General features: G+C 35.3%; 1 protein-coding gene across 1 annotated transcript; it reads left to right on the plus strand.

The window, feature by feature from the left end:
• The first annotated feature begins 13,296 nt into the window (after positions 1-13,296).
• On the plus strand, positions 13,297-13,835 carry LOC144700898 (uncharacterized). The gene has a single exon (XM_078572474.1). It carries the CDS (start codon positions 13,341-13,343, stop codon positions 13,563-13,565), a length of 225 nt encoding a protein of 74 aa, XP_078428600.1. The 5' UTR covers positions 13,297-13,340; the 3' UTR covers positions 13,566-13,835.
• Positions 13,836-14,048: the final 213 nt, after the last annotated feature.

Genomic DNA, 14,048 nt, shown 5'->3' on the forward strand with positions numbered 1-14,048 from the left:
TAAATGTCTCAAGAATAAGAACCCCTTAAACAATTCAATACTCAAAAAGGTTATTGTGATCTTCAATCTTTTCCACTCTGAATTCTACATATTTTTATAGATTATATTCTATAAGGAGAGCCTAGTTTTTTGCCTTTTGGCACAACACCACCTTGTCTCTTGCTCTTGGTGGGGGTATCTGCCATATATTACTGCCGTTGGTACTAGTACTTGTCTCCATGTCCTCGAACACATTTTTTCCACAACCATTTTGCCATATTTAGTTTTTCATCACTTCTACTCTGCTCGACTCACTTCAGACGCATGGCCTGCACTAACTAAAATCAAACTTGATCCACAATTATAGAGTTCTGGCGAATCCATTTATATTCATCAAAGTGTACTTGGCTTGAGCCTACATTTGACAATAATTATGTTGATCTTATCGCCATTTTAATATGAATTCAAATTTTATGCATTAATTGCACCATTTTTTGAAACAACAGTTTTTTTTATAATTCTTTCATGATTTAGAGCCCCATTAATTTACATGAATCAGGGGAAGAACTGTCCATATTGCCTCATAGATGTGAAATCCCATTGCGAACCAACAAATTTTCACAAAAGGCAGGACTGTGAGGCCATCAGGCAAGGCTTGGACGACCGGGAAGGCTGAAAGTCAATGACTATTACAGATCTTTGTTTCAAATTGAAACTCAGACTCTTGTCCAACTTTCATCATATTATGGCTGGAATTCAGAGCCGCGGTGGATCATCTTGTGATGAACCCTAAATATAATGAGTTACTTTAATCCCTGATAACATGCATGTGTGAGCATCTTGCTAATATTTATTTTATAATTAGCAGTGTATTAAGTTTAATGATGCCTTCCCCAATTTATTATTGCTAGTCTCATAGTGATGCTTCTTAGAGGTCTCTGATAACCCCCTAATTTCGGTCTTTATTTCATGTTATTAGCATGATTTATGCATTTAAAAGGCTTAAATTTGGGTTGCTATCATATAATTACACAAAAATAATGCTTCCAAGTAATTTCTGATTTTTCCCTAATTTTCTGTTAATTATATGAATTTTTAAGGATTTATTGAAGCTCGAAATAATTATTTTTGGATGAAAATGGCACATTAAAAAGTTTATTTCTACATTTATCAACATGGGAATTAATCAGGGAATTTTATAGAATTTTCTAGATTTTTTACGAATTTTTAGGAATTTTCTGGGATTTATTTCAAGAAGAAATGCATTTATTCTATGAAAAAAGGGCATATTTATTGGAGAAAAAAATGTATTTATGCAATTTCTAGACTTTTCGGGGCCTTTTTGCAACGTTTCGTTGCAAAAAGACCCTGAAAACAGCTCTCGGTCGCCACGGCAGGCGTAAAGATCCTATTTAAAATCATTCAAGGTTTTATTGCTATTTTTAATATATATTTTTAATGTTTTAGGAGAAATCGGAGGAGAGAGAGTGCGCCAGGGGCATATACGCAATTACTTTTGGGCGGCGTCCAAAAGCAATTCCAGGCTTTTTAAGGACTTTTCTGCAAAAAGGAGGATTCAAAATGCGCCACCTAATGAGAGAGCGACATCTCATTGCGTGTTTAAAAACGAAACTAATAAATAAATCAATTTTAAATCCAATGGATTAAATTGGTTTAAAATTGATTTATTAATAACTTTTGATCCTGAAGTCCGATTGAGATGATTTTTTATGGATTTGTTCGTCTTGATCTCCTCTTTCTATCTGTACGCTTAGATCATTCAGATCTAGCCTACATTGATAGATAAATATTAAGTACTAAACGGGGGTAAAATGGTGATTTTTACCCTATAACCTAAGTATAAAAGCTGAATTTCGAGAGGGGGAGCTCATTCTGGAGGGTGCTTCATCACAGCTGCAAGACAGAGAGGGGGAGCTCATTCTGGAGGGTGCTTCATCACAGCTGCAAGACAGAGAGGAGTCGCAGCCTGGATCAATGGTTTTGGTATTTTTTTCTTTCATTGTATTCAAACTTTTGTGCATTTTGAATGAAATAGGTTAAGTTGTTTGTTTCTTCATCTCCATTCTAGTCTGAACTTCAAAATCGCTTGGCTTGAGCGGCATGTACAAGCCCTGATTAGGATTGAGAGGAGAAATTGAGGAATTTTACGTGGGCATTCAACTGCATTACAAAAGAAAATTATAAAAAAATTTAGTTTTAATTTTTAGAAGTCTCAATTTACCCCATTTTAGTTCTGAATTATCAATCTGAAAAATCAACCCAACTCATTTTAAGAACCCTCTTTCAACCTCTCTAAATGATTTCTTGGATCCTTTAATTAGGATCAAAGAAGGAAATTTAGAGCTCTTAATTCTTCTAATCTTCCCATCTCTCCTACCCCCCTCTCTAAATTTTCACCTAATTAGGGTGACTTGATCCTCATTGAAGATCAAATTCACTCTAATTAGGATCTAAAACACCAAAAATTAAATCAAATTGAAATTCCTACTTGCCTCCCTTGGACGAAACTCATACTTATCAGTATACATATTAAGTAGAGTTTTATAAATTTTATTGCATAAGCCAAAAATTCACAACGACAAGGGCTAAAAATTTGCATAATTTTCATCCCTATTTTCGGCTTATCAGTCTCTTAATCAATTAACCTTGAAACAAAAGACGAGGTGTGCACCAAGTGTTAAAATTATGAAGGACATGAATATTATGAACATCCATACAACTTAGGCAGTGAATGTTTGAATAAATTGGGTACTATCCCTTTTGCTTGGTTGTGGTAGTCATAAGCATGACACCTACTTTTCACAGAAAATGATACTATCAGCAAGGATTTTCCTCATTTTAGTGGTTGAAATCGTGGGACTCACATCTCTCAAGGATAACACAACCATGCCTCCTTGTTTTTAAGATACTAAATATTGTCCAAATATATGTTTGAATGAAAGACATTTTGAACATCAAATTTATGTAGTGGTTCTCCATTTCTAGACATGTGGACTTTATCTCGTTAAATTTGTGTTGTACCATTATTGTTAACGATATTAGAACCAAAATATTTCTCATATGAGATAAAATATCTAGAGAAGAAAACTAATACTTAAATTTCTATGATGCATCATATTTTTTTAAGAGATAAAATTAATGTGTTGAATTTTTTTTAAAACCTTATTAATTATTCACCCTTATCAAAAAATATCTATGAATTTCCAGGTTCATAACTGATAGAGTCCATGCAATACTTTTATTATTAAAATAAAAAATTTATTTATTTATTAAACCATTGACAGGCATCGAGTGATTTACAAATTCAAAGCTTTATGAAAGCACTATCATCACCTATATTGAAAATTTGAAAGTAAATTGTCTAATTGTGATCTGTTCAATTTTGGTAATGGTCAAATGGGATTACTATTATACAAAATTGATAAGATATTGTCTGCATTTTTATTTCAAAAGGTACTGAAGTTTTGTTCTTCAAATAAAGTATAAATAAGTTTTATTATAAACTAAAGTATCATTTAAAAGAAGCCAAACAAAGTTAAAGTCTTTCAGTAAAATAAATAAATACTGCTAAAGAATGTTAATAAAATCGATTACCGTATCATAACTAATAACTAGACTGTGAATTTTTATTAGTTTCGTCTTAATTTTTTTTAATTTCGTCTTAATGTTTTTGATAAACTGAACTCTATGTTTTTAAAATAAAATTTAGCTCGTGTATTACAAAAGAATAATCACAATCAATAACTAAAGTGGAGCTGTACATAAAGATTTATCATTTATATAATGATGTTTGCGATATCACCTTATTTAATAAATACAGAGGTATGATTACAGCATCCTTTTATTTTTTGGTAACGTTAAAATATCAAATTCATTTATTAACAAAAAATAATTCGAGCGGGTACCCTATCAAAATATAACTTAATGATTCAAGAGTTTTCAAACAGGTAAATTTCATAATCTTTTACTACAGGTTTTTTCCCCTTGAAATTTATAATCCTTTTATTCAATTATTTTCATATTATACCTAAGTCAACTCTATGTGATATAAAAATAATCAATGTTATTGTTTTTCTCCACCATAGTGACTTACAAAACTGTATGGATATATGACATTGTTATGTCTATGTTTAATTCCACTAAATAATATTGTTATCCTTATTTCTGAGAATTCTGAATTTAATATTTATCTAGGATTTTTATTATCATATTTATATTTATTCTTTGCTCACATATAACTATGTTATTGTTTTATGCAGATGCATTATGTTATTGTTTTACATGCCACCTTGTTTGAATATTTAAGATAATATTTCTTATTTGAGAAATGTCTTATGGGCCTCGAAATCAGGATAATTGATATGTTTTTTAGGCGTCATTGAAAAATTAGGGTAAAGGAAATCAGAGCATAACAGAGAAAAAATAATAGTATGAAGAAAGAACAAAATTATAGAATAAAAGAGGGGAAAGTCATGTTAAAAATCTATTTTGAATATTTAATTCATCCACTGTAAACTATAGTGCACTCTAGTTTTTCTGACTCTTGGCTCTTCTCATGCGATGGACTGATGATACTATTATATTTAAACCTGAGCTTATTTACTTTTTTAAACTGATATGATGTGAAAATCAGGAATTTGAGAGGTTGCATATTTAGTAAATAAGTCAAGTACTATGAGTGCGTATACCAAACAAACACAATCAATCTTTTGGTAACTAATTATGGACTTGAACAGGTCCTGCAAAGTCAAGACCCTCGAATTTGATGAAGCATTCATCAAATGTGTATGTACGAAGGGGTACCTGACTTAGACACAGATTCATAAAATTTGTAAATTCCTTGAATATTTTTTACACAATCTCAAAATTGTTTTTTAATAAGCTTTAATTTGTATTTATCAACATTATTATTAATAAGGTACTTAAACATATTCAAGGCTTTCAAAATTTAGTTCCTTTTAATCTAGATAATTTATTAGCAAGACTAATAATGTAAATTTTATTATATGGGACTGGCCTGCATAACTGAGTATGCACTAGTTTCAATAACTATATAACTGCATAACTGGCCTGCATAATTAAGGATGGAAATAAGGATGAGGACGAAGCATCCCTCATATTTTTGACGGATTGTGCATCCCTGAGAATTTTCACGAATTTCTCATGCCTCAAAATATCAGATCATTTGGACCTCTAGATCATTAGATATCAAACTGTGAAGTTGGAGTAACCCTGGCCATCATTTTTTCTCTCTCCTTATCATCGACGCTGACACTTTATCTTTTTCCATTTTTTGTTAAATTCTCCATTCATCAAATATTATTCATTGGCATGACCGCCTCCTCTTCTGTGATTGCGCAATCTGAGAACTCCATGTGTTCTTGGGCAGAGAAAAATAAAAAATGATTTATAATGTAATCATTGCATGACATAGTGCCAGATGCTAGTGCGCCACATCAAAAGATTCCTCCATTTTGCCTTTCTCGATGGAATGACACTCTGACACATGTCTGTCAAGTTAAATAGGGGGAATATTCCCTCATCATTACTTGACATGACACTTTTTTTCTGCATGCTGCATCGGCTTTTTCTAATTTTTAACTGACTTTGGGGTACACGTTTGTGCCATTTGAATGGCTACAATTGTTTACTTCTCTCTTTTTCCCTTGTTATTATTTTTATCTATTTATCATTTCATCACATTTATTCCTGTTTAAATAATGGCTCTTTTCTATTGCTTGATGTTGTGACTATGAATAAAAATAAAGACAGAGTCAGATAATGATGAGCGCATAATGGCATAGCCGTTTGCAATGCCATAATTGCACTTATTTACAATGCTTCATGTAGCTAATCATTGTGTACATATGTATTTGGTCACCATTCAAAAAATTGAATGAGGACATGTCGTAGGGCATATTCAAACATAAAATTTATTTATAAAACATTAAAACTACATAATAAGACAGAAAACTATAACTGCTTAGAAAATTCATATCTCTATGAATGTAAAGTCAAAATTTCAAAAAAAATATTCTGAATCAGAAAATTTCATTTAGTCAGAAAATAATGTTGAACAAAAACCTTTGGAATATGATTCAATGCAGAAAACTGCTGAGGATGGTCTAAAAATAGTTTTAATCATACAAAGGATGACTGCACGCATTTATATTACTTTAATGCATAAATAAGTTTACATTTTGTAGAAACAATCCAATAATTTACATGTCAAAGGTAAAAATTTAATTGAACTTTTTTTTAATTTTTGGAAATAAAATATGTTTTCCCTGATTTGTAGATTGTTAATATAGATTTGTTTAAAATTTGTTTGAAGTCTATATTCATGGGCTAGAGATGAATGTGTTTTTCAATGTTTGTTGCTCCATGTTCAAAACCTTTTGGACACAAAACAGGTTTGGAAATATTTTGCACCCTTGGGCCTTTAGCACACATCACCATGTTGATCAAGCATTGATATGGCCCTAGTGAACCATGTAACTGGAAAAGTATGATACAGTACTTTATAGGCATATGTTGCCAATGTGAAGAAACTCTTTAAGTGTAATTGATATTGGATGCTTCATAGACAAGTGCCATATTAATGTCCCGCTACAACCTGGTAGTTGCCTTCCATGTGGAAATGGCCAAGTTGTGATGACTGATAACATGTTGGCTACCACATGACTCTACCGGGTTACATGATGCCAATGAAACACAATAACCCATTGTCAAAAAGATCCGTCTGTATGAGGCTTCTAATGATGCTGGGATGACATCTAAAGCAACATGTCCCATTATTCATGGATTAGATGTACCTGAAACTACAACATCTGGGGTTTGTCAAATAGGTAGGGCTAATCCATGAAATACATGGCAACGTTTGACTGTGCACTTTATGCATTGTCAACTAAAAACATACGGGTTATCATTGATACTGCACATGACCATGATGCTTGCTATCGGCATCAATCCTGATGCTAGCATTATACACATGCAACTCTTGTAAGTACTGGCACCAGCACTATAGGTGAATTCATAAGGCGGTCTATTAGAGACCATAAGAATGAACATAATATGGGTCATAATGCGATCAGAATAGTCCTCTACTTGTTTACGGTGACTACTACTCTCAATTATTTTTCTCACTATTATAGTGTCTAGAGAATAAAGTGCACAATGAAATAGGAAAAACAATGTGGGTGCCCAAGGAAGTGCTTCCCATGGCCTGTTTTATTTGGGATGTATTTCATTTTATACCTGAACGAGAATTTTTGCAAAAACCACATTTTTTAACTATATAATGTGGCATGTAATTATTGTTATGGGTGTCAAACTCTATGTGAATGTATAGGTCCAGATAATTACTTCAAACGTCCAATAATGTTTTGTTGGTAAATTTAACTAATTATATGATAAAAAAACAAATTATCATTTATAATTCCATTATATGCACTCAAAATTATGATTCATACACTCTGAAATAATTAAAGACCTCCTTCGTCATTATTTTCACTGATTTGGCAATTAAGTTTGTACATTACTTTTTTTATCTCGGTCCTTTTATATTCAGTGAAAAAGATGACGTCTAAACAAATAAACTACCTTTAGATACTTGAATGCATCCAAGCAAATACTGTTTGGAATGTTGTGATTATAGACTTGTAGATCATAGTGTTAGGCCCCTAACTAGGTGGCATCCCTGCCCAAAGGCCTGTGTGCTTATTCGGAAGGCATGTTCATATTTAGAATCATGATCTATGATGATTGAGTCCTATTTAGTGCAATTTTGTAACGTATTAAGGGTGGTGACACCCAACCCTGATCTTTCAGGCCATCGCCCCCATAGTGGTGATACATTATGGATGGTGCGTGAGCCTGATCTTTGGCGCGATGGATCAGGGAAAGACTCGTATGTGCTGAGCGTTCAGGTTGATGGGAGTGTGCACACGGGCATCATGCGCTGTGCACATGCATGGCATGTGTAGGGTGTGCGATAGTGTCGTGGTGTGCCGCGTGGAGCCGTGCGCGGAGCCACACAGCCGCGCGCAGCCATCGCATATGCACGATGCGGGGCGGGAGACGTCCCGCTAAGAGACTAAGGCATTGGCTCAGAGTGAGCGTCGAGGGGGCGTGGGCTTGTGGTCCCCCTGCGGGTAGCGCTGGGCATGCTCTGCCCAGCTTGAGGCACTAGGCATGGCATAGTCTAGGTAAATTGTGCGATAGGTGTCCCCGCAAATTCCAGTGATGTGTGTGATCGTCAAGGTTGAGATGGTGTGTGATCGCCATGCCTATGGGCGCGCAATGCCCAGATTGGGGGCACGTATTAGCGGGGGGCCCGCAAGCGCGCGCGCAGGGTGGTGGGCTGCAAGGAGTAGGAGCATCCCTACCAAGGCGTGCGGTGCCTCATCACATTACTTTGGTGTCAACCCTAGTCTTCCCCCCCATGTAATGCTCGACAACTATGATGTAAAATTTTGATGATATTAATGTAATGACACTATTTCTTGATGGGGTTGCGTCCCCACCCTCTCTTCTAACCTCATCTATGTGATCTTAAGCTATTTTTCAAAAGGATTCCACGGCAACAGATCAAGGCTTCTTAATTTTATGCTCCAAGAACTGAGGCCAGCACATGCCAGATTCGAGCATAATCATAGTGTAAGGATCCAGTTGTAAGGTATCAAGACCATTGATATAATGATCTCATAGTAGATCATAGTCACAAGTCTTTAAATATGTATTGTTCATAATTATATTTGATGAATAGTAGAGATGTAGATCATAATATCCATATAGAATAGTACTATATGATCCTAGGTATATGATAAGTGTGGCTCATCTTGTGGTCGTTATTGTGGAGACACAAAGGACAAGTGGTGGGTGCTCTTTGGAGTAAGAGTTCACATAATTGATCCCTATAAATCCCTTAACTGTATTATACCTAAATCAGGTTGATTAATGTCATTGTTGTATAAGTGATCCATATACTTGAGACACCCATGAAATCTTGTGAATGGAGGGCTATGTTTTGGCTACGACTAATGAGTCTCTAATTGTGGGGCTCATATAAATCTTACATCGGATATAGGATGAAGTACACAAAGATGATTGAGTTTTCAAGAGGGGATAATTGGCCCTCATTATAGGAGGATATTTGTTCAAGGAATATGATGTAGTAAAATCCCTACTCTGGACAATGAGGATGTTATATAAGTTGTTCTATCATGATCCACATTATGCATCTTTCTTTATTGAATTCTGGATCATGATTTGATGATTAACCATACCATAAGTCATCGGGGCTTCTCACACTTACTAATCATAATACATATACAGAATGGATGACGTTAAAACTTGCATGGGAAAGGAAATTTAATACTCAATAACTTTTAGAGCACGAGAAGAAATTTTGAACGCCACATGCTGGAGACTTCACTTATCCGTTGACTTAAATTCGCCCATTGTTTATTAATATGACATAAAGGGTATAGTTAGAAAATTTGGTTAGTAATTACTATGGAGAAATAGATGTGAAACATGAGCTTAGAGACTCGCACACAAAAATTGAAAAGGCATTGGTGGATGGACTTCAGTTAAGGGGCTTTTAAGAAAAAAACTTAAGTATAGTGTAAGTAGGAGAAAGGGCACCCATCTTAGGATCCCACGCCAGCATGGGCTTGGTATCCCCCTTTTTCTTCCTTCTCACTTTCTCATTCAAAAAAAAAAATTCTTCATGGTGAGAAGATCAATAAGGTCTTGATGAAGACTTGGAGGTGAAGAAGTGCAAGATCCAAGAGCTTCTTGATCGCCTGGATGCTTATCGAGATAAGATATGGGAAAAGATTCAGAACACTCTTTTAGGGAATAAGTTCTGGGCGGAACATGTCCCTGATGGGGTGTCAAAAGTGTTTTAGTTTTAGAGATTAATTGAGATTTAGTTAAACTCCGATCCTTGAAAAGTTCTTTTTCATGCCTCATTTTATAGTGTAGACCCAACAGCAGGCCTAATGTAGTGATAACATGCTAAATGCACATATATTTACATACATTTTAGATATTTTTGGTATTATTAATTGTTGATTAATCATGTTATTATTTGAATTTCTCAAATTTTATGCATTAGCTAGAAATTCCTGCTTTTGCACATTATGGTTAATTTTCACTAACTTCATTGACTTCTATGAAGTCAAGCATTTTGATTACTGATGACTGTTTTATAGTTCCAAATGTGCAGAAATTTAAAGGAATTAGAAGATACAGTTCTCTTGAAATTGGAAAATTTTTGGAAGCATTGTGATTATCAAAACGGGCTGAAATGATGAAACGATGTTGTGAGCTTTGAAAAGAGAAATCAGAGGGGCTTGGGCCATGACCTGACCCACCTGTTGATCATTCAAACACCTTAAAATGAAAAAAGCTGGAAGTTAGAAGGCAAAGTTCTCAACCCATTGAGAAAAAGAGCCAAAATGGCAAGAAAAGAGAATAGAAAATGCTCATAGGGGTATTCTAGTAATTCTTAAAATGTATGAATAATATTTTCGTCTCTCATTTCCCCTAATTCTGGAAGTGCTCTAGCAAGTGACTGGCCAGCAGGACAAGGCATATTTCAGGATCTAGGTTGTTCAGCCTGCTTAATGTAAGTTTGTTGAAGTTTTCATTCAATCTCATCTCTTTTTTGCATTGAAAATCACCTGATCCTGGTGAAATATAGGGACCCTGACTTAAGAGGAAGCATTGAGGCTTGCCTTGAGGTTTTTGGAACCTAGGTTTCCATTTTCATAGCATTTCCCATCCATGTACCCTTAAAATCCATCACTTTCTCACTCTAAAGATTCAATTTTCCCTAATTTCTCTCTCTAGAATTTTTCATTCTCTCTCTATATCTTCATAAATATTCCTAGTTCATCCTCTTGAAAGTTCCATCTTAAACTTCTTCTACACTCTCTCTTCATTTTTTCTCTCTATCTCTTCATTTCAGTTATTTTCTCTCTCTAAAGACATTTATTTTTCTCTCTCAAATCTATTCCAGTCTCTCTCTAGATCCTCCTACATTCTTCCTTTCAAATTGAAAAAAAAAATCGTGTATGAATTCCATCATTTAGAGCAAAAAAAGTGGAAAGTGGAGGACTTGGTCAAATTGACTAAGTCCTAACCATATTGGGTCAAGCCCAATAGGGCTTAGCGCATTTGGCTAAGTCTTGACTTAGCCGAATTGGGCTGAACCTTAGTGGGTTGGCCCACTATGGTCAGCCCTATAGGGGCTACAAAAGGACTGCCGGCTCATCTGGTCCGTTGCCGACGCCGTCGCTCCGCCGCCACCGCCGCTCGTAATCACCGGAAAAGGTATTTTCCTTATTTTCTGTATTTGAAAATTCCAAAAATAATAAAAAACCCTGAAACTAATACAATCAATGTTCAGTGTTTTTAACCTCTACAAAAATTCAAAAAAAAATTTACCTCTTGGTTTTAATATTTCTAGTATTTTTGTGTTAATTAAATTGAAGAAAATTCAAAAATATATATTTCCTATTTCTAATCTTAATTAAAATTATAAAAATTAGTCTGATATATTTTTATTATTTTTCTTTGTATTTCTTCAATCTAGATCATAGGAATTTATATAATTTGACTAAAAATCTGTAAAAATCTCATAAAATATGTTTCTCACTTTTAAACTCTCGTTCTTCATTTCAAGCTTGAGGAAAATTCTGAAATTAAATTTCTGCCTCTCTGTGGATCGAACCCTTGCTTGCCCTATATTAATTATAGAGTATATAAGTGGAACATTTTCATAAAAATTGTTGGCTAAGTCTGAATGAAAGCAACGACATAAAAACCAAAAATTGGGACTTATCAGGTAGCTCTCTAGGGTTAGTTGCGTTTGGGGGAGATCAACCAAAGGTTTAATAATAGACAGGCCAATATATATTTGGTACCATTATTTTCTGTATTGTTCCGGTACTACAGTTAAGCTGCATCCCAAGACTCAAAATATAACCATTAAGTTGTTTTTATTGGAATTTACATGACATGAATCATGTGATGATACTTTAAATCGGCTCATACGCATCCTATTGAATGCTGTTCAGCAAAAGTTGTTTGCCTTAGTCAAGACTTTCTCATTACTTCTACGAAAAACTTAAGAAATATTTATTGATTGAAATACATCTACTCAGTATGTAGTATCGTGTAGACAGTGACTAAGTTGAAATACATCTAGCTAATAATTGAAACTTGTATCAAGACATCTATTAATCATCAAAGTTTTATATTATTTTCACCAATAGTTCAGACGAATCGCAAAGTTGACGCCCATGCATGTGACAAAGTTCATCTTTAAAAATGATCAAGTATTTGCAAGAATAAAAAAATTGTTTTGCTAGAAATCCATGAATTAACTTGAAGGGAGTCGTAACTAGTTTACAAGGCATGTTTTTAAAATTATTTTTTGTGCTGACATTTTTTGAAAACTGCAAAAGATATAGTTATGGCTACAAACGTCACTGGGGCCATGCTCGTGGGCTGATTTACCCACTTTGCCTCTCTATAATGGAATTAAAGGCACCCACTAGCTGGGATCCCGTTGCAGTGCTTTATGCGGCATGCACAGAGGAAGGTCTACCAGGTTGATCCTAAGGTTAACGTAAAACTAGAGAAAGACAGTGAGCGGATCTTGACAAGTCAATTTATGGTGCGGCATCTACTTGTACATTAACCGGTGTAATATTACCTCAATATTAATTAAAACAGCTGAAATCGACACATCTTCGAGAAGGACACCCACGGCTCTATCAAAAAACTTTCCTTGTTTCCCTCTGTACAGTATATTCGCCTTAATTTTAATGTCAGACGCAAATGGGTTATTGACGTATTAAAACCACGTTGACGGCTGAATTAAGGGGCGGCAAGAAATTTCCCATTCCTTGTGATCTGCCGGCTTGACTGCGTCCTTAACTACCCATTTTATTTTCTCTCTTTAAATCTTTTTCATTACGGCAAATCAGGAAGGATAACGAAGCTTCCCATTGGTTGTGATCTGCGGGCGTCTATTTAATAAAACTCCACCCCATGTGATCGTTAACTAGTAAGTTTAATTATCCTTCGATATTTTCCATGTCAAAAAAATATTAAACAACTGGAGGAAGTAACAGTTGAATTAAACTGGCCCATTCAAAGGCAAGAAATAAAATATTCCCCTAAGGACTGGTTATACTTGGGCACCGCGTCTGCATGCATCCCACGGCCGCCATCGCTTTGAATACGCGTACCCAATTTGGGAAGGCCGCTGCTATTAAACCAAGTAAGAACGGCAAGTTTCGCAATTCGCCAATCTCAAAGCGATGGTTTTCTTCTGCTTCATGGTGGACCAGACGAGGACGACGAAGAGCACGAAGCCTGCAGCGGGGATGTGCGGCCGATGCGGTAGCGGCGCGCGAGTAGCAGAGATGCAGACCGCAACGCGCGTCTTCTACGTGCCCGTTCACCATAAATCATGGCGAGCTATCGTCTGCAGCGGCTGCGGTTCCATCCTCAAGTCTTACTCTCGCTCGATCAGACGACGCTGAAGAGAATTTCTTTGATGAAGCAATACGAATGAGGAGAACGAGCCCGTCTTCTTCTCCTTGTTCTTCTTCATCGTCGTAAGAATAGTCCTGTTTTTCATGTTTGGTTAATCGTTTGGCCGAATGGGTTGATTACTAATTTATACCCAAGGTTTCCCTTGCTTAAGTTTTCTTGAAAACGGAGGGTTGAAGACGCGCGCTTCTCTAGGCGCTGCTCGCTCTCAGATGTACTCGCAGAGAGCTCATCAATGGCATTAAAATTGTCGCTTATAATTCCCTTTTTTTATCTAAGACGTGTAGTAGTTTTACCGCATCCTACCTCCAGTAATTGAAGAATTTATTGAGTAGTTACTAAATAGATTGGGACACTTCAGTGTTTATTTTATTACACAAGCTCGTGTTCTTTTAGTGAAACGTTCTTCGTAAGCGAAGAAGTTACGGAAAAGCAAACTAGCTAGTTTTGCCATCAGTTTAGCGATATTTAAA

The sequence above is a fragment of the Wolffia australiana genome, chromosome 3 (assembly GCF_029677425.1).
Source record: "Wolffia australiana isolate 7733 chromosome 3, ASM2967742v1".
Taxonomy (NCBI): Eukaryota; Viridiplantae; Streptophyta; class Magnoliopsida; order Alismatales; family Araceae; genus Wolffia; species Wolffia australiana.

Excerpts from the sequence above, each read along its gene's own strand:
- LOC144700898 (XM_078572474.1), top strand. The coding sequence starts at position 13,341 with ATGGTTTTCTTCTGCTTCATGGTGGACCAGACGAGGACGACGAAGAGC.